The following is a 19,713-nucleotide window of genomic DNA, read 5'->3' on the forward strand; positions in this document are numbered from 1 at the left end:
GGTTAAGAATCCGCCTGCCAATGCAGGGCACACAGTTTCGAGCCCTGGTCCGGGAAGATCCCACATGCCTCAGAGCAACCTCGCAGAGCAACTCAGCCCGTGTGCCACAACTACTGAGCCCGCGTGCCACAACTACTGACGTCCATGTGCCTAGAGCCTGGCTCGGCAACAAGAGAAGCCACCGCAATGAGAAGCCCATGCACTGCAACAAAGAGTAGCTCCCGCTCTCCGCAACTAGAGAAAGCCCGCGTGCAGCAATGAAGACCCAATGCAGCCAAAAATAAATAAATAAAATAAATAAATTTATTTTTTTTTAAAAGTACAGCTAATAACCCTGGGCATTTATAAAGCAAACAGAAGACTGCAAAAGGTGGAGAAGAGAAGGCAGACCAGCTAAGGATCTTGGGACCCAAGGATGGCATGCTGTTGAGTCCCTGTAGTTTTCTTTTTGTTTCTTACATCCTGGACTGGGTATTGGGAAAGCCTGCAACCCCCAAAACAATAGGGACTGGATAAAAAGCTCCCAAGAAAAGCCTGTTCTCCCTAGCCAAAGGGATAGCCTAGTAAGACAGAAAACCTTTATACAATGCCTGCCTTACTCCAGTGAAAAATCTTGGGAAAAACTGCAATCCCATCTCCACCCCTGTCAGCAAAGTCTAGAGTCTAGACTGCCACCCTTGCCAGGCTCTAATGAGGTAGCCTGCTAAAACAGAAGATTTAAGTAAGATTTAGAGTCTCGTAATGCAATACTCAAAATGCCCAGGATGAAACTGAAATTCACTCATCATACTAAGAGCTAGGAAAATCTCAACATGAATGGGAAAGAGAGTCAACAGATGCCAATACTGAGATGACACAGATGTTAGAATTATCTGACAAGGATTTTTAAGCCGCCATCACAAAAATGCTTTGATGGACAATTACAATCGTGCTTGAAATAAACAAAAAGATTGAAAGCCTCAGCAAAGAAATAGAAGGTATAAAGAATGACCAAATGGAAATTTTAGAACTGAAAATACAATAACAAAAACAACAACAGCAACAAAAACCCTCAATGGAGAAGACAGAGGAAATAATCAGTAAATATGAAGACAGACAATATACATTAACCAATCCAAAAAATAGACTGAAAAAAACCAGAGCCTCAGAAACCTGTGAGACTATAAGAAAATACCTAACATTTGGGTAATCAGCATCTCAGAAGAAAAGGAGAAATAACATAGAGCTGAAAAAATAATCAAAGAAATTGTCTAGAATTTTACCAAACTTGGCAAAGGACAGATTCAAAAAGCGGAGTGAAGCCCAAGTAGGATAAACCCAAAGAAATCTATACACAGACACATTGTAATTAAACTTTTGAAAAGTAGAGAAAAAGAAAAAAATCTTGAAAGCAATGAAAGAGAAATGACACCTTACTTATAGGGGAAAAACTATTTGAACGGCATTGGATTCTTCATCAGAAACCATGGCGGTCAGAAAAAAGTGATATGACAGTTTTCAAATGAGGAAAGAAAAGAACTGTCAGCACAGATTTCTATATCCAGCAAAAAAATATCCTTCAGGATTGAAGGAGGAATCAAGACATTTTCAGATGAAGGAAAACAAAGAGAATTTGTTGCCCTCAGACCTACCCTAAAAGAATAGCTAAAGGAAATTTTTCTAAACAGAAAGAAAATGGTTAAAGAAGGAAACTTGGAATATCAGAAAATAGAACGTGGTAAGCAAAAGTATGGGTAAATACAGTAGATTTTCCTTCTCCTCTTGAGTTTTCTAAATTATGTTTGACAACTGATGCAAAAAAATTATAACAAAGTACTTGTGTTTATTCCTTGCAAGCTTCAAAATCAGTTGAGATTATGAATTTTCAAACTTCTCTAGTAAGACCAGCTATATAATTTGCAGGGCCCAGTGCAAGATTAAAATGCAAGGTGCCAGTTTCTCAAAAAGCTTTACAAAATATTACCACATGATCCAGAAATTCCTCTTCTAGATATATAGCCAAAAGAATTGAAAGAAGGGAATTGAACAGATATTTGTACACCAGTGTTCATTGAAGCATTATTCACAACAGCTAAAAGACAGAAGCAACTCGTGTTCCTCAACAGATAAATAGAGAAACAAAATGTGGTATATACATGCAATGGAATATTGTTCAGTCATAAAAAGGAATGAAATTCTAATACAGGCTATAACATATATAAACCTTAAAAACATTATGTTAGCCACCATCACCCTGATACCAAAAACAGACAAAGATGTCACAGAGAAAGAAAACTACAGGCCAATATCACTGATGAACATAGATGCAAAAATCCTCAACAAAACACTAGCAAACAGAATCCAACAGCACATTAAAAGGATCATACACTATGATCAAGTGGGGTTTATCCCAGGAATACAAGGATTCTTCAATATACGCAAATCAATCAATGTGATACATTACATTAACAAATTGAAGAATAAAAACCATATGATCATCTCAATAGATGCAGAAAAAGCTTTCAACAAAATTCAACACCCATTTATGATGAAAACCCTCCAGAAAGTAGGTGTAAACCCACAGCCAACATCATCCTCAATGGTGAAAAACTGAAACCATTTCCACCAAGATCAGGAACAAGACAAGGTTGCCCACTCTCACCACTATTATTCAACACTGTTTTGGAAGTTTTAGCCACAGCAATCAGAGAAGAAAAAGAAATAAAAGGAATCCAAATCGGAAAAGAAGAAGTAAAGCTGTCACTGTTTGCAGATGATATGATACTACACATAGAGAATCCTAAAGGCGCTACCAGAAAACTACTAGAGCTAATCAATGAATTTGGTAGAGTAGCAGGATACAAAATTAACGCACAGAAATCTCTTGCATTCCTATACACTAATGATGAAAAAATCTGAAAGTGAAATTAAGAAGACACTCCCATTTACCATTGCAACAAAAAGAATAAAATACCTAGGAATAAGCCTACCTAAGGAGACAAAAGACCTGTATGCAGAAAATTATAAGACACTGATGAAAGAAATTAAAAATGATACAAATAGATGGAGAGATATATCATGTCCTTGGATTGGAAGAATCAACATTGTGAAAATGACTATACTACCCAAGCAATCTACAGATTCAATGCAATCCCTATCAAACTACCAATGGTGTTTTTCACGAAACTAGAATAAAAAATTTCACAATTTGTATGGAAACACAAAAGACCCTGAATAGCCAAAGCAATCTTGAGAAAGAAAAATGGAGCTGGAGGAATCAGGCTCCCTTATTTCAGACTATACTACAAAGCTACAGTAATCAAGACAGTATGGTACTGGCACAAAAACAGAAATACAGATCAATGGAATAGGACAGAAAGCCCAGAGATAAACCCAAGCACATATGGTCACCTTATCTTTGATGAAGGAGGCAAGAATATACAATGGAGAAAAGACAGCCTCTTCAATAAGTGGCGCTGGGAAAACTGGACAGCTATATGTAAAAGAACGAAATTAGAACACTCCCTAACACCATACACAAAAATACACTCAAAATGGATTAAATACCTAAATGTAAGGCCAGACACTATCAAACTCTTAGAGGAAAACACAGGCAGGACATTCTATGACATAACTCAGAGCAAGATCCTTTTTGACCCACCTCCTAAAGAAATGGAAATAAAACCAAAAATAAACAAATGGGACCTAATGAAACTTCAAAGCTTTTGCACAGCAAAGGAAACCATAAACAAGGCGAAAAGACAACCCTCAGAATGGGAGAAAATTAGTCGCAAATGAAGCAACTGACAAAGGATTAATCTCCAAAATTTACAAGCAGCTCATGCAGCTCAATATCAAAAAAACAAACAGCCCAATCCAAAAACAGGCAGAAGACCTAAATAGACATTTCTCCGAAGAAGATATACAGATTGCCTATAAACACATGAAAGAATGCTCAACATCATTAATCATTAGAGAAATGCAAATCAAAACTACAATGAGATATCATCTCACACCAGTCGGAATGGCCATCATCAAAAAATCTACAAACAATAAATGCTGGAGAGGGTGTGGAGAAAAAGGAACGCTTTTGCACTGTTGGTGGGAATGTAAATTGATACAGCCACTATGGAGAACAGTACGGAGGTTCCTTAAAAAACTAAAAATAAAACTACGGTACGACCCAGCAATCCCACTACTGAGCATATACCCTGAGAAAACCATAATTCAAAAAGAGTCATGTACCACAATGTTCATTGCAGCTCTATTTACAATAGCCAGGACATGGAAGCAACCTAAGTGTCCATAATAGACCTAGAGTCTGTCATACAGAGTGAAGTAGGTCAGAAAGAGAAAAACAAATACCGTATGCTAACACATATATATGGAATCTAAAAAAAAAGGGCATGAAAAACCTAGGGGCAAGACGGGAATAAAGACGCAGACCTACTAGAGAATGGACTTGAGGACATAGGGAGGGGGAAGGGTAAGTTGGGACAAAGTGAGAGAGCGGCATGGACATATATACGCTACCAAATGTAAAATAGACAGCTAGTGGGAAGCAGCTGCATAGCACAGGGAGATCAGCCCGGAGCTTTGTGATCACCTAGAGGGGTGGGATAGGGAGAGTGGGAGGGATGGAGACGCAAGAGGGAAGAGATACGGGGATATATGTATATGTATAGCTGATTCACTTTGATATAAAGCAGAAACTAACACACCATTGTAAAGCAATTATACTCCAATAGAGATGTTAAAAAAAAAAAACTACATTATGTTAGATGAAATACGCCAGACACAAAAGGACAAATAATGTATGATTCCATTCATTTGAAATTTCTAGTATAAGAAAATTCATAGAGGCAGAAAGTAGAACAGAGGTTACTAGGGGCTAGGGTTGCGGGGAGTGGGGAATTATTATTAATGGGTACCGAGTTTCGGTTTGGGTGATACAAGGGTTTTGGAAATAGAAAGTGGTGATGGTTGCACAATATTGTAAATGTAATGTCAGTGAAATAAGTTGAAAATGGTTAAAATTCTATATTTTACCACAATTAAAAAAATAATAATGTAATATCCCCCAAACCACTGAATTGTACACTGGAAATGGGTGAGCTGTATGATGTGTATGAATTATATCTCAATAAAGCTGTTAAGGAAGGCAGCCAGCAGGCAGGAAAGAAGGGGGAAGAATGATGGCTTCTGGGGAAACAATGGTTACGAGACAGGTAAGAGAGAGATTTTTCACTATATATCCTTTTGTACCTTTTAAATTGTGTACTGTGTTGCACGCTTTACATTTTCAAAAAGTAAATTACATATTTTTAAAATAAAAAATTCAAGGTCCCTTGTTCAAAAATGAAGAATTTCAACATATCAACGGCAGAGCATGAAATCAAGTGTGAGACTTTCTGTGTGTGGAGCTCTGTGTAACTTCAGAGGTTCATGCCATGAAGCCAGCCCTGTCCTGTAGCCCTGAGAATCCTTGTCTCTATGTTTTCTTGCTAAAAGCTACATTTCCAGAAAATTCACAAATGTGGGTCAATCCAATATACCAATAGACATTTTCCTTAGCTCCCTTTCCACCCTCCTTGGGGAAACAAAGTGGAGTGGATTGTGACACCCACAGCTGGAGCTGCGGCTGCTTCTGCTGTGTCACCCTCCTCACTGCCACCACGGAGTAGGTCTAAGGAGCAGGGCAGGTGTCCCTGCCTGCTGTCCTGTACCTGTCAGGTACAGGTGTCCCTGTAACACTGCCCAATGCTTACCAGTGTTGGGTCACACTGAAATGAATGCATCTGAGGGCCGTCCCAGCCCAGGAACCACAGCTAGTGGTTTCCCCCTGCCTGTCTGTCCCCTTCCCTTTCTCCATCTCCAGCCTCCTCACAGCACCAGCGGACCATAGTTGGAGATGTCCTACATTGACACCAGCTGGGGAGCCAAAGGGGCACAGGCCGAATCCAGGAGGGCGTGAAGGGGGGACTCCCACCCACCTCCCCGCTGCAGGATGCTGCCCGGCCTCGCAGGGCCTCCTCACTTGGTGATGGTGAGCAGCGTGGCCTGGGATGTCACATCCCAGATCTTGATGCTCCTGTCCAGTGAGACGGAAGCCACCTTCTGGCTGTCTGGGTCAAAGCAGCACGCTGTGACCGACATCCTGTGATGATCTGAGGCACAAGGAAAGTGACTCGTTACCGTGCGTTCCATACTCTGGGACACAGGCTCCAAGGGAGGCAGGGGCTCACCCTGCTCCCCTAGACTGACAATATTACAGAGATGCAACTCTGGTTTTCACAAGGGACTCTGCACTCACACAAAGTGCCTGCCGTGAGCCAGGCTTTGGAGAAGGAGCACTGCCCCCCGCCCCTGCCGCTGTCCCTGCCGAGCGCCCACGTGGATGCGGAGACACCCTTGAGCAGGCAACGATCTGCAGCATGTGCCACGGCTCCCAGCCAGCAGAAGGAAGCCTGGCCCAGCCCCGAGAGGTCGAGGAAGGGACCTAAAAGTTATGGAGGGAAGCAGGAAAGGAAGAGTGCTCTAGGCAGAAGGAAGAGCACGCGCCAAGGTCCGGCGTGGGGACAGAGCACGGAGGGGCGTGGCGTGCAGCTAGAACTCCGAGCGTGAGGAGAGGTGGAGTGTGCGGTGATACATTAAGGAAATACGCAAGCTGTGGGGCAGTGCACCTATCACGGTGCCATGCTGATAAAAATACATTAAATGCACGTGGGAAGTAGTACTGTGTGTGTGCAAACACACACACACACACACACACACACACACGAAGGGCACCCAGCAATGTACTGTTAATAATATGTACCTCCAGGGGAGAGTCCAAAGAGGTACGGCAGCCTTGCACTTTTTACTTTACACACTTACTAATTTTTTTTTTTACAATGATTATGTAATTTTTAACGAGATAACTGTTAACTCACATGCAGTTGTAAGGAATAATACAGAGATCCCATCACCCAGTTTCCCCCAGTGATAACATCTTGCATAATCATTACATAGGATTACAACTGGGAAATTGACATACGATGATTTTTTTTTTCAGGAGATGCCATTCTGTTCTTTTTCTAATTGTCTGAATTTGTTTCTTTCTACATGACAATTAATAATAATAATATTGCAAATCATCAGCATTGTAAAACACGACAATAAATACTTTACGTGCAATAATAATAATCGTTGTGATAATTATTTTTATATTTAAAAATTACAGATCAAAATGTTAAGAAGGCTGGGACTCAATAAAGAATTGGGCTTTAAATGTCCACGTGAGGTTGGAGCAGAGCACTGCTTCATTTATTACAAGCACGAGACTGAATGGAAAATCCTTAAGCAGTCTTAGTTTTAACTGCCTGTGCATTTATCAATCAATGTCCCATATTTAATGATGTGATTCATAGCATTGCAGGTTCACCAAACAAAGCAATCGAAAGTCACTGTCTGTCAAGTGACAAGTGGCTGTTACCACAGACAGAATAGAGCAGGGAGCCCACGCAAACTCACCTTTGATGTGGGACACGGTGGTGGTGTCTTCCGCATCTGTTATACATATTCCACGGTCCACATCCAAGCCTGAGACCACGTATTTACCATCGGGGGAAATCTTACAGGAGACTATGAAGGTTTCATGACTGAGCTTCCACTGAAATAGGGCAACAATCCAAAGGTTTTCTCTCTAGCCCAGCATTCCAGCAGGACTTTCTGAAATGTTCTATGTACTGTTCAGTATGCCAGCCACTGGCCACATGTGGCCATGGAGTACTTGTAATAGGCTGGTGCAGATAAGGAACTGAATTTTTGTTTGTTTAGTTTTCATGAATTAATTTTTAATTAATAAATGTAATTAATGTGTGTCTAGGACAGATGAACAAGGATAGCAAGCACCTAGCAGAATTGGCAGCAAGGTTCTAGTAATGGCCAACTTTATTCTTTTTTTTTTTTTCTTTTGGCTGCACCAAGTGGCTTGTGGGATCTTAGCTTCCCGACCAGGGATCGGACCCGAGTCCTCAGCAGTGAAAGCGCAGAGTCCTAACCACTGGACCGCCAGGGAATGCCCCCTGGCCAACTTTTTTCTTGTTCAGTTTGGTAAGTGTTTATTGAATGTCTGCCCTGTGGACAAGACCCTACAGCCTCAGCCCCTTGGGACGAAGAGCTACTCAACATATTTAGGAAAGGAGGATCTCTCTGTATGTTCTAAATTATGGTATTGCCATTGTGAAGGTTTTTAAATATGCCCACCAATTCTTTGATAGTCCTCCCTCCACAGGCTGGAGTTTAATTACCTGCCGCAAGAGTGTGGGCTCAACTTAGTGACCCATTTCTTTGAATACAATATGGCAGAAGGGATACTGTATGACTAGGTCATAAAAGAAACCAGGGCTTTCTCCAAAGAAGACATACAGATGGCCAAAAAGCACATGAAAAGATGCTCAATGTCGTTAATTATTAGAGAAATGCAAATCAAAACCAGAATGAGGTATCACCTCACACTGTTCAGAATAGCCATCATCAGAATAATAACGGAAAGAGTGTGGAAAAAGAGAACCCTCTTACACTGTTGGTGGGAATGTAAATTGGTGCAGCTGCTGTGGAGAACAGTATGGAGGCTCCTTAAAAAACTAAAAACAGAGTTACCATATGATCCAGCCATCCCACTCCTGGGCATATATCTGGAAAAGTTGAAAACTCTAATTCAAAAAGATACATGCACCCCAATGTTCATAGCAGAACTATTTACAATAGCCAAGACATGGAAGCAACCTAAAGTCCATTAACAGATGAATGGATAAAGAAGATGTGGTATAAATATACAATGGAATATTACTCAGCCATAAAGAATGAATTATTGCCATTTGCAGCAACACGGTTGGACCTAGAAATTATTGTACTCAGTGAAGTAAGTCAGACAGAGAAAGACCAATATCACATGATGCCACTTATACGTGGAATCTAAAAAAATGATACAAATGGACTTATTTAAAAACAAAATAGGGACTTCCTTGGTGGTCCAGTATTCCCAATGCAGGGGGCCCAGGGGGCTGGGGTTCGATCCCTGGTCAGGGAACTAGATCCTACATGTGGCAACTTTGTTGCCACACGCAGCAACGAAGATCCCACATGCCGCAAATAAGACCCGGTGCAGCCAAATAAATAAATTAGAAATAAGCATTTGGGAAAATGCTCAAAGTCAGGAGTAACTGATGCTCCTATATCTGCTAGTATATAATGACACTATGTTGCCAACAGAATATACTTGCCCGTGTTCACATTTAACATGTGTATAGGAAAAGAGACACCAAGGTGTTAATTGTAATCTCTGGGAGTTGTTTTAAGGTTTCTGTGTTTGTTTTTTTGAACTTGGCTTATCTTGTCTTTCCAAAAATTGTTTACAATGAGTATAAATTGATCTTCACACCAGGAAGGAAGATTTTTTTTTTTAAGGAGAGAAAAGAGGAGGAAGGGAGAGGAGAGGTGATGAGAAGCTGCTGGGGGAAGGGCGATGGGGATGGGACAGGAGACCCTGAGGAACCCCTGGAGCAGTGTCAGGGCTGCCTGGGTACCAGGCAGAAGAGAGATGGGGATATCGGGCCAGTTTGGATGGATGGATGGTGGTAACTTCTTAGATGGAGGACAGATTGGGAAGGGCCCAGAAGCCTCGTGCTTTGGCCACGTGCATGGCCTTTGTCCCAAAGCCTCAGCTCTGCCTCTTGCCCCATCAAAAGCAGACATCCCTAGGGGAGGGTCTCTTTTCCCATGCAGTTCCCTCCACCTGGAATGCCACCTCCCACCCCCACCTCCACTTCTTCCCTTCTTCCACATCCTCCCCATCCCTCAAAGAGAGCCCTCTTCTGCCTGCTTCAGAAAGCTTCCCTTCCCTGAAGCCCACCCTCCATCATTTTGGGTCCCTGAGAAAATTTTCCTTTCCTGAAAGATTGGCTACCCTTCACACTCCATGCCCAGCTCAAGGCCACTTAAGACCCAGTCAAGACCCTGTGCTGTGAAATCTGCTGAGTGCACCACGGTGACCTCAATGGGAAGGAAATCCAAAAAAGAGGGGATATATGTATATGTATAACTGACTCATTTTGCTGTACAGTAGAAACCAGCACAACATTGTAAAGCAACTATACTCCCATAAAAGTTAATTTTACAAAAAGACCTTGCGCTGTGATGTCTCCACTAGGGCAAAGCATACGTACCAGCAGCTTGCCTGTTTCAAGGTCCCAAGCCCTCACTGTTTTGTCATAAGATGCTGCAATAATTCTGGAAATAAAATGACAAACATAGGGTCTTAATGACCCAGATTATTAGGCCTGTGGTTTCTATGAAAAAAAAATAGGAAATTTTTACAGAAAATTTCTATAGTTTAGGACCAAGATTGCAAATAATACCTGAATCTTCCTAAAGATGTTCCATGAGCGCCCCCCACCCCCCACCGGAGAACACAGGTTCTCAGTGAAAACAGAGAGCCCCTAACACAGAAGGTACCACAGCACCATTCTCTTCCTTAATCCCTCAGTCACACAAATACGTTCTTTTATATCTGGGGCATTAAAGGTATCATTTCTTCTGTCCTGTAATTGTCTTCTTCTAGAAGGAGCTACAACTCACAAGGATCAGTCACTTCTTTCTCTGGTCACTTGTCTATATTTTTACAGGAAAAGACTTTCGTAGCTCATCTCATTCTGAAATGCTTTCTTGTACATTTAGTAAAATAATATAAGTGTACCCTTGTCTTCTTATATTGCATGTTTCTGTGACAATCTCTGTCCTCTATGTAAGATAAATTCCCACGAAACTTAAATTCCCACACTAGTTTTCACTAGCAGACTAATTTTGTAGCTGCTACTCAGGATAAAAGTGAATCCACTTTAAAGCAAACCCCCTTTTAAAGGCCCGTCTCACATCTGTGTGAGGGGTAAATTCAAGTGCATCCCAGAGGCTGCCTCCCAGCCCCTAGGCTGCCTCCCAGCCCCGACGCTCCCCAGGTGACAGCTTGGGCTTCCCTCTTCTTCCTACGTCTCAGCTTCCCCTGTGAAATGAGGTCCTGGACTGAACCGCTAGTGAGCCTCGCAGCTGACCCAGTCCACAGGTGTGACTGCAGGAAATAAACTCCGTGAAGAACATTCAGACTGGCTTTAGCCACAATAAAATTTGCCTTTTTAGCATTTTAAATTTTCAAAGAGTTATCACATCTACTTGATTCTCACAGCAAAAGATGGGAACCATGAGACCGATATATGGGAGTAAGGTTGGGTATTTGCTTAAGAGACAGTGAACTGACCCGAGCGTGCTGTGTGCTGGCCTACTCTTCCCTCTCACTTTCCTGACCAGAGTAAAATGAGGGCAAGTCACCTTCTGCTGTCAGCCGTGACGCTGCATTCTAAAACAGGAGCTCCGGGCCCCGGCTCAAAATTCCGAACCATAGATCCATCCACGGCATCCTCAGATCAGCAGGAGAGAGGGAGAGAGGGCCAGAGGTCACTGAGGTGTCGGCTGAAGCTGTGATTGAGTTCAACATCAGCCCTGGGCTTGTCTGAGAACCTTGAGAACCTGAGAACCTTGCCCTATGACTCTCACCCAGCTCAGAGGGGCAAAAGGACTTCCCCTCCACCCCCAAAGCAGGAAGGACACCCTCGCCGGCAACCCCGGGAAAACTCCCCCTCGATCCCACAGTGGCCGATGGAAAGAGGCGGCTCTGAGGGCAGAGCTGCAAACGGGTAATTTTCTCATTCTCTACCGGCCAAAGAGGCACCACAAAATCTAGCAAGATCTTTCAAGAACTTTTTACAAGTTCCCACTGTTTGATAGCAATTCTATCCTGAGGGGGTCTCCCTTAAGGAAATAATCTGAGTTGTGGCATGCATGAAAAATGTTTGTCACGTGTTAGAGGGGACAGACGGCAAACACACCGGCAACAGTCTGTGTCCACCTAAAGGGGGCAGTTAAAACAAATTTGAGCACTCCCAACAGTGGGGTGCAAACAACTCTGATCACACTGAAGGGAGATAACTGCAGGATAGGATGAGAACAGAGCAGGGTAATAACTGACAATAGGATGGGAACAATCGGGGTACCAAAGCGAAGGGTGCGTGCTGCGGCGAAGATAAAATACTTTCAGTAAGAAATGTGTCCACAGCTTTTCAGGATAAGCAGGAGTGGAAAGTCCCCTTGAAACAAATGTTATTAGTAAGACAGCGAATTCATAGAAAGGCCTTGCACTGTTATATGAAATTATGGTGCCCGGTTGGGGGAGCTTTTGGCCTGACCAGGGCAGGCCTGGGACAATTCGTCCTGATATGCAGAGACCACTTTGCATGAAGACCCCAAGCCTGCTGGTAGGCAAAGGACCCTGTGTCAGGGGTCCCCAAGACCACCCCCGGGATTGGTGATTCTCCAGGACTCACAGGACTCTGAATATAGTCGTGCTCACGGCTAAGATTTATTACAGCCAAAGGACGCAAAGCAAAATCAGCAAAGGGAAGCGTACATGGGGTGAGGTCCAGAGGAAACCAGGCACTGCTTGCATGAGTCTCTGTGGGTCACACGGGACATGCTTGATTCCTGCAGCAACCAGCTGTAACAACATGTGTGAGGTGCCGTCTACCAGGGAGACGCACCTGAACCTCGGGGCCCAGGTTTTTATCGGGGTCGGGTGACACAGACTCCCAGAAGGAGAGCCGGTGTACAGCATTAACCACGTGGTTTGCACAAACCGTCTGTGAGGCCCCTTTATCACTTAGGGAAAGATTCATATGACTATAGAACACTGTTTACCAGTCAAGTTCCCAGACGCCAGCCAAGGCCAGCCTTGCCAGTGGGCCTTTCCAAGGACAGCAGTCTCAGGCCTACCGTGCGAACTCTTTTCTGCACAGACCCAGTCCCCCAACCCCTGCTCCGTGAAACTTGAAACGGTGGAGTTGTGTTTGGGTGAACCCAGCAGGCCTTAATCAAAGCCCACCGACAGGAAGAGATCCCAGAGAAGAACTCATGGGAGCAGGACACATTCAGGCTGGAGGCCTCGTGGCTTGGGAAGAAAGGGCTGGCTCTGACAGCCTGTGATCCAGCCTCCCTGGCTGGTGTGTTGCTCTAGGACAAACATTGTCCGGGAACTAAGAAAATGATCGTCGTGGGGCCTGGGGCTGAGGCCCACGGTGGTCTGTGCAGGGCCCCGGGCCAGTTAAGGGCAGAACTAGAATGGACTGTGCAGGTTCAGCGTTCAATAGTGCTGCCATATGGCCAAGAGGAGGAATAGCAACCACGGACAGATAACTCTCTTGGAAAATGTGCACAGTCATGAATGATCTGGCAGGAGATATTCAATATACGGCAATATAAGCCAGATGTTGTTAGTGAATTCCAAAGACAGTGGAAATGTCTCTGTTTTGTATTGAATGTTTCTTGAAATAAATGGGCCATTGGCTAGGGGTGTGAGAAGACAAATAAAGACAGTTCCCCCTTCACCGGGCATTTGGAACCAGGAATTCTTTCTGTGGACTCAGATAATTTAAGGGGGGATGTTGGTTGGACTTTGAATGAATGGGGAGGAAGGGGTTCTAATAAGTGGTTAGAAACATAAAGGAGATGTGACAATATTTGTAGCCCAAGTTTACTGTGATTATATAAACAGTTTTTCTGTATGGTTTCAATTTCATAAATGTGTGTATACATGTGCGAACAGGAAAAAGAAAAGCTACACTCCAACATTTTCATGGTAGTTAACTCAGGGTTCATGGAATGATGTTTTATTTTCTTCTTTGTGTCTTTATGTATTTTGGTGATAAAACCATATTACCTTCATAGTATGAGAAAAACTACCAGTGATTTTTTTTTACAATGATTGGAAAGAGATGTACCATATTCGAGAGAGACTGGGCACAGGACTAAGAATACGTTTTTCTCAGCTTCTTCATACATTTATGGTCTTTCTAAACTATTCACAGTGATCTACAGGTAGAGGAAAGGGACCTTTTTAAAAGATTAAATCAGAAGTTTGGCTTTGGGTGGGTTGAGAGGAAGGACTGGAGATGGGAGATGATGAGAGTGGAGGAGAGAAGGGAGAGGCGAGGAGACACTTGCCCAAGATACTGTGACAGAGAAGGTGATGCGCAGGGTAATGGCTTAGTCATCTCCTGAGGGAGGGCTCACGCCACGAGCTGCCGCTGGGGCAAGGAGAGCCACAGGAGGAGCCAGGAGCAGAGAAAAAGATGGGGAAAAGAGAGCCAGGAGGGGGAAAGAGGATCATTGGAGGGGCAGCCAAGGCAGGGAGACCAGAGAACTAGTGATTCTGCAACTAGGGGTGGAGGTGTGAAGGAGGGCAGAGGGACGGAGGGGGCAGCTGGAGAAGGTGGTGGCAGGGGGTGGGGCTGTGAGCAAAGTCAGGTATTGAGGACGCTTGGGCAGGCTGAAGTGACGAGGTCCTGGATGGGGCACGGAGTAGGTAGGGAGCCAGGGCAGTGAAGCTGCTGTGGGAGCCAAGGACATCTTGATGGATGGTCCCTAATCTTGGGACAAAAAAAGAAAACAGGCAGATATCCCCTTATAGAGACAGAAGCCCTCCGGCCAAAACAGACAGAAACCCCTGAGAGTCCTTCCACTGACTCAAAAGGTGAGAAGAACATGAGAAGCATCTGAAGATGACAAAGCAAAATGCACACTTGGAAAGTCACCATTCCCCCCTCCCCCTGGGTGACAACCAGCAGAGACCCCCTCACCCCCAGGCCTTCTCAATCATCCCAGAGGGTTGGGAAAGGGCTTAGGGTTCCCAGAGGAAGCAGTGGTTTTCCCAACAAGAAGATCATGGGGCTGGGTGGGGGGATGGGGGGGTGGCTAAGGGCCACAGAAGAGGAGAGAGTGGATATCTGTCGGGACCTGGTATGGGCCAGGCAGGCCCTGGGGTGGCCCCAGCACACAGCTGATCCTGTGAGGCCTGGGGAGGTTTAGGGAAGCCTGGGAGGTCATGTAACCACCCAGGGTCAAGCAGCTGGTAGGTCACTAATGCGGGGCCTGAACCGCTTGGATAGCCCCAAACCCTCCTGCCCAGTCTGCCTGGCTTGGTACCCGCCAAGACCCAGAAGATGACCCAGAAGATGCTCCTCCAAGGTGATCTGGAGGGTAAGGAGCTATCCTTCACCTAGTTACCCAAACCAGAACCCAGGAACCAGCCTTGACTCACTCCGCCCTGTCCCCCTCCTGCCCCTGAAGCCAGATGAGACAGCAAAACTCAGAACTGACTGTCCTCCCCAGTGGGCCCTGCCCCAGCCACACAGTCATCTGTGGCCTGGCCCCTGATGGCCATTGCCATCTCCCAGCCCCGCTCCTTCCTCACCCACTCCCGATTGACCAGCAGTGACCCCAAGCAGGCCCACTAGAGTCTGCTGGCTATGCCCAGAAGACTTTGGAAGAGTTCTTGGTGGCCACCTCTCTGTAACCTCATCTGACCATCACATCCCTGTTCCTCTGCCCCTGCTTCCTGCGCCCTGTGGCACTGACCTGTGCTCAGGCCTACCTCTCCCAATCACCCTTCATGGACAGGTCCCAGGTCTGGCCACTTTTCTGTCCTCTTGTGATCCCCTAGGCCTAGCCGTAATACCATCTCTGTGGATGGAACTGAATATTCCAAATGAGAAGGAGGCCCAGAGAGATAACACAGCTCAGAGACCCCCAGGAGGTCTCAGGCACAGCCTCTAACAAAAGGTGGTGAGCTCCTGGTCCAGTGGTCTCCATCCCTGCTCCCACTGTTTCTAAATTAACAGGCTGACAGCAGACACACTAACTTCATCTCTCTCTGGTGACTTGAAACTAGGGTGAGCCCTCACTTTGCTGCTTCTTCTTGCACTTTGCTCAGAAAGGTCTCTCCAAATCTTTGGGATCCTTGAATGTCTGGGAACTCAGTACCGGGGAACTCTCCACAAGAGGAGACACAAGCCTATGGGACGTTTTGTTTCCACCTAACACTGGGCCACCTACCCACAGCTTCACGGTGCAGTCATAGGAGCCACTGAGGACCTTTGTGTCATCCACACAGAAGTGACAGGAACTCACAATGTGCTGGTGTCCCCTCATAATTTTAAATGGGATCTGAAAAAAGGATAGACTGAATGAGTTCAGAAGGTTGCAGAATACCAGATCAATAGTTTAAAAATCAATAGTATTCCTATACACTTGCAATGAACAATCCAGAAAAGAAATTAAGAAGAAAATTGCATTTACAAAAGCACCAAAATAGGAATAAATTTAACCAAAAAAGTGTAATACTTATACTCTGAAAATTACAAAACATTGTTAAAATAAATTTTAAAAGACTTAAATAAATGCAAAAGCAACCCACGTTCATGGATTAGCAGACTTACTATTCTGATGAGAATACCCTCCAAAGTGATCTACAGATCCAACACCATCCCATCAAAATCCCAGCAGACTTCTTTTCTAAAACTGACAAGCTGATCCTGGTATCAGAGAGACAGCAGTGAGCGGTCCTGAAGAGAGATCTTAGTTCCCTGCCCAGGAATTGAACCTGGGCAGCTTGGATGAAAATCAGGAATCCTAGTCGCTAGACCACCAGGGGCTAGAGGCTAGAAGCAAAGTTCCCCTGGCCCTTGCCCCATTTGAAAAATGAATTTCTCAAAGGGGCAAAAATTGTAAAAACAGGTCCAAAGTTTATTATCAGAGACACAGCACAACAAGTGGGAGAGCACACAGAGAAACAGTTTGTTTATTTAAGACAGAAGCAAGGCAGAAATACACAACTGGAGAGAAAGACTGTGGGCGTCCCCCCTAATGAGGAGGAGTGCAGTAAAGAGGCGGTTAAATCATTTATATAGGGGCAGTCCTTCCACATCTTTGTTTACCTTTGGCCAGCTTTCTTAGTTCTTTTCCCACATCTGACTTGTTCTAGGACACTCCCCAACATGCATGCACATCGTTTTGTCAAGATAGATTCCAGCGCAGAGGGTTGTGGAGGCTTGGCGTCACCTGTTATGGGATGGTGGGCCCTCCTTTTTGAACCCCAAGGAGTCTTTCTGCACCTGTGCTGTCAGGGAGTTTTCCTTGACCTCAGGAGTGGTCATCTTATCTCTTTACTCCAGCAGAGCTCAGCTCCTGCCATTAACCTCGTCCTTGGAGTGTCCAGGGAAAACAAAGCTTCGATTGTAATCCACTTGACAAAAACCAGCTGTTCAGCCCAGGGGCCCATCTACCTCTTACCTCAATCCTAAAATTTATACAGAAACTCAAGGGAAGCAGAATAGCCAAAAAAAAATCTTGTAAAGGAACAAAGGTAGAGGTCTCACAATTTCCAACTTCAAAACAATTTTTAAAACATACAAAGAGACAGTAATCAAGACAGTGTAGTACTAGCATAAGGAGAGACATATAGATGGATGAAATAGAACTAAGAATCCAGAAATAAGCACTCATACTTTTGGTCACCTGATTTTCAACAAGTGTGCCAAGATAATTAGAAAGGGAAAGAAAAATCTTTTCGACAAACTGTGCTGGGACAAGTGAATATCCACATGCAAAAGAATGAAGTTGGACCCTTACCTCGTACCATATACAAAAATTAACTCAAAATGGATCAAAGACCTAAATGTGAGAGCTAAAATTACAAGCCTCTTAGAAGAAAACATGGGTGTAAACCTTTGTGAATTTGCATTAGTCAGTGGTTTCTTAGATATGACAACAAAAGCACAAGCAGCAACAACAACAACAATGATAAACTGGACATTATCAAAATAAAAAACTTTTGTGCTTCAAAAGACACCATCAAGAAAGTGAAAAACAACCCATACGATGGAAGAACATTTTTGAAAATCATATACCAGGTAAGGGACTTGTATCTAGAATACGTAAAACACACTTAAAACTCAACAATAAAGAAACAAACAATCCAATTGTAAAATAGGCAAATGATTTGAATAGGCATTTCTCCAAAAAAGAAATGTAAATCATCTATAAGCACCTGGAAATGTGCTCAACATCTTAAGCCATTAGGGAAATGTAAATCAAAACCATATTGTGTAAAGAGAGTAAATCCTAAAAGTTCTCATCACAAGGAAAAAAAATATTATCTATTTCTTTCATGTTGTATCTATATGAGATGATGGATGTTCACTAAACCTATTATGGTAATCATTTCGTGATGTATGTAAGTCAAAACATTATGTTGTACACCTTAAGCTTATGCAGTGCCGTGTGTCAATTATACCTCGATAAAACTGGGGGAAAAAAGACATTCGATTATAGCACCTAAATATAAAAAACAGAACAAACCAAACAAACAAAGAAACATATTGAGCTACCACTTCATACCTAGTTGAATGTCTGTAATCAAAAAATCACACAATAGGGCTTCCCTGGTGGCGCAGTGGTTGAGAATCCGCCTGCCGATGCAGGGGACACGGGTTCGTGCCCCGGTCCAGGAAGATCCCACATGCCGCCGAGCGGCTGGGCCCGTGAGCCATGGCCGCTGAGCCTGCGCATCCGGAGCCTGTGCTCCGCAATGGGAGAGGCCACAACAGTGAGAGGCCTGCGTACCGGAAAAAAAAAAAAAAAAAAAAAAATTGAAAAGATGAACTGGAAACAATCCAAACATGACCATCCACTGGCGAATGAATAAATCAAATGAGGCATATCCACACAATAGAATATTACTAGCCAATAAAAAAGAAATGAAGGACTTCTTCCGATATGGCATGTGAGAAGCTTGGAAGTCACCGCTCCATCGTCACAACAAGGAAAAAGCAGAACAAACTGAAAAATCAACAACCGTTCTTAGATCCATAAGAGAAGTGAGGTCACAAGGTGAATGGCTGCCCGCCAAATTGGAGAGATAGACAGGCAAATACAAAGAATTCCAAGTTACCAGAGCAGAAATCCAGGAGCAGCAACCTCCACGGGCACCAACGGCAGGATAGGGAAACCTGAACTGTCATTGACAAACGGCTGAAGGCTCAGCGTGGACAACTCTGAGAGCTGCGGTACTGGGTTCCCCACACTTCTGTGAGTGTTACCTCCAGGAACAGTCCTAATCCTCACAGTGAGAGCTGGAGAGAAGTCCCCTCGTGCTTCCAGCAGGGAAAGGGAAAAGGAACCATCCTGAAATATGCCACAGCATCCTGTCCTTCTTAAGCTCCGCCCTCAGGAGAAACTAACCAGAGCCGAACCTGCTTGGATTTTCTCGGAGACTAACTGTCCTGGGGAAAGGGAAACACCCAGCCCCAGCCCCCTCTAGCCATCCTATTCCGCATGAAAGCGAGGGGTGAGGGTTGCAGACTAAACAGTACATGTGAAGTTCACAATACAGAGGCACAGGCTCACTAAAAGACCTAATCATAGGATTGTAGAATGCTTCTCCACACCCCACACCTTGCGACCACATTATTAAAAGCTTATTTATAGCAGTTCCTTTTACCTAGTACATCATGTCTGCCCATCAAAAAATTACGAGAAATACTAAGAGGCAGATAACACAGTTTGAAGGGTCAGCACAAATATGACATCATGACCAGACTCATATGGTACAGATGTTGGAAGCATCAGACCAGGAATTTAAAACAACTGTGATTATATGTTAAGGGCTCTAATGAGTAAAGTAGACAGTTATGCGAGAACACGTGGGCAATGTTAGCAGAGAGATGAAAATTCTAAGAAAGAACCAAAAAGAAATGTTACAGATCAGAAACACCATAACAGAAATGAAGAACATCTTGGATGGGCTTATTA

The 19,713-nt window shown here is 44.0% G+C and overlaps 1 protein-coding gene across 1 annotated transcript in view; it reads right to left on the reverse strand.

Annotated features, from left to right (window-relative positions):
- The window catches only part of WDR88 (WD repeat domain 88), a 38,773-nt gene that overhangs the window by 11,315 nt on the left and 7,745 nt on the right, over nt 1–19,713 (reverse strand). Inside the window, exons 2-6 of the mRNA XM_065898355.1 lie at nt 15,958–16,068; nt 11,344–11,432; nt 10,188–10,251; nt 7,492–7,630; nt 6,017–6,146 (exon numbers count right to left, since the gene is read on the reverse strand). Coding sequence (XP_065754427.1) covers nt 6,017–6,146; nt 7,492–7,630; nt 10,188–10,251; nt 11,344–11,432; nt 15,958–16,068 — 533 coding nt within the window. The remainder of the gene's footprint in view (nt 1–6,016; nt 6,147–7,491; nt 7,631–10,187; nt 10,252–11,343; nt 11,433–15,957; nt 16,069–19,713) is intronic.

This window comes from Phocoena phocoena, chromosome 20 (genome assembly GCF_963924675.1).
Source record: "Phocoena phocoena chromosome 20, mPhoPho1.1, whole genome shotgun sequence".
NCBI classification, from domain to species: domain Eukaryota; kingdom Metazoa; phylum Chordata; class Mammalia; order Artiodactyla; family Phocoenidae; genus Phocoena; species Phocoena phocoena.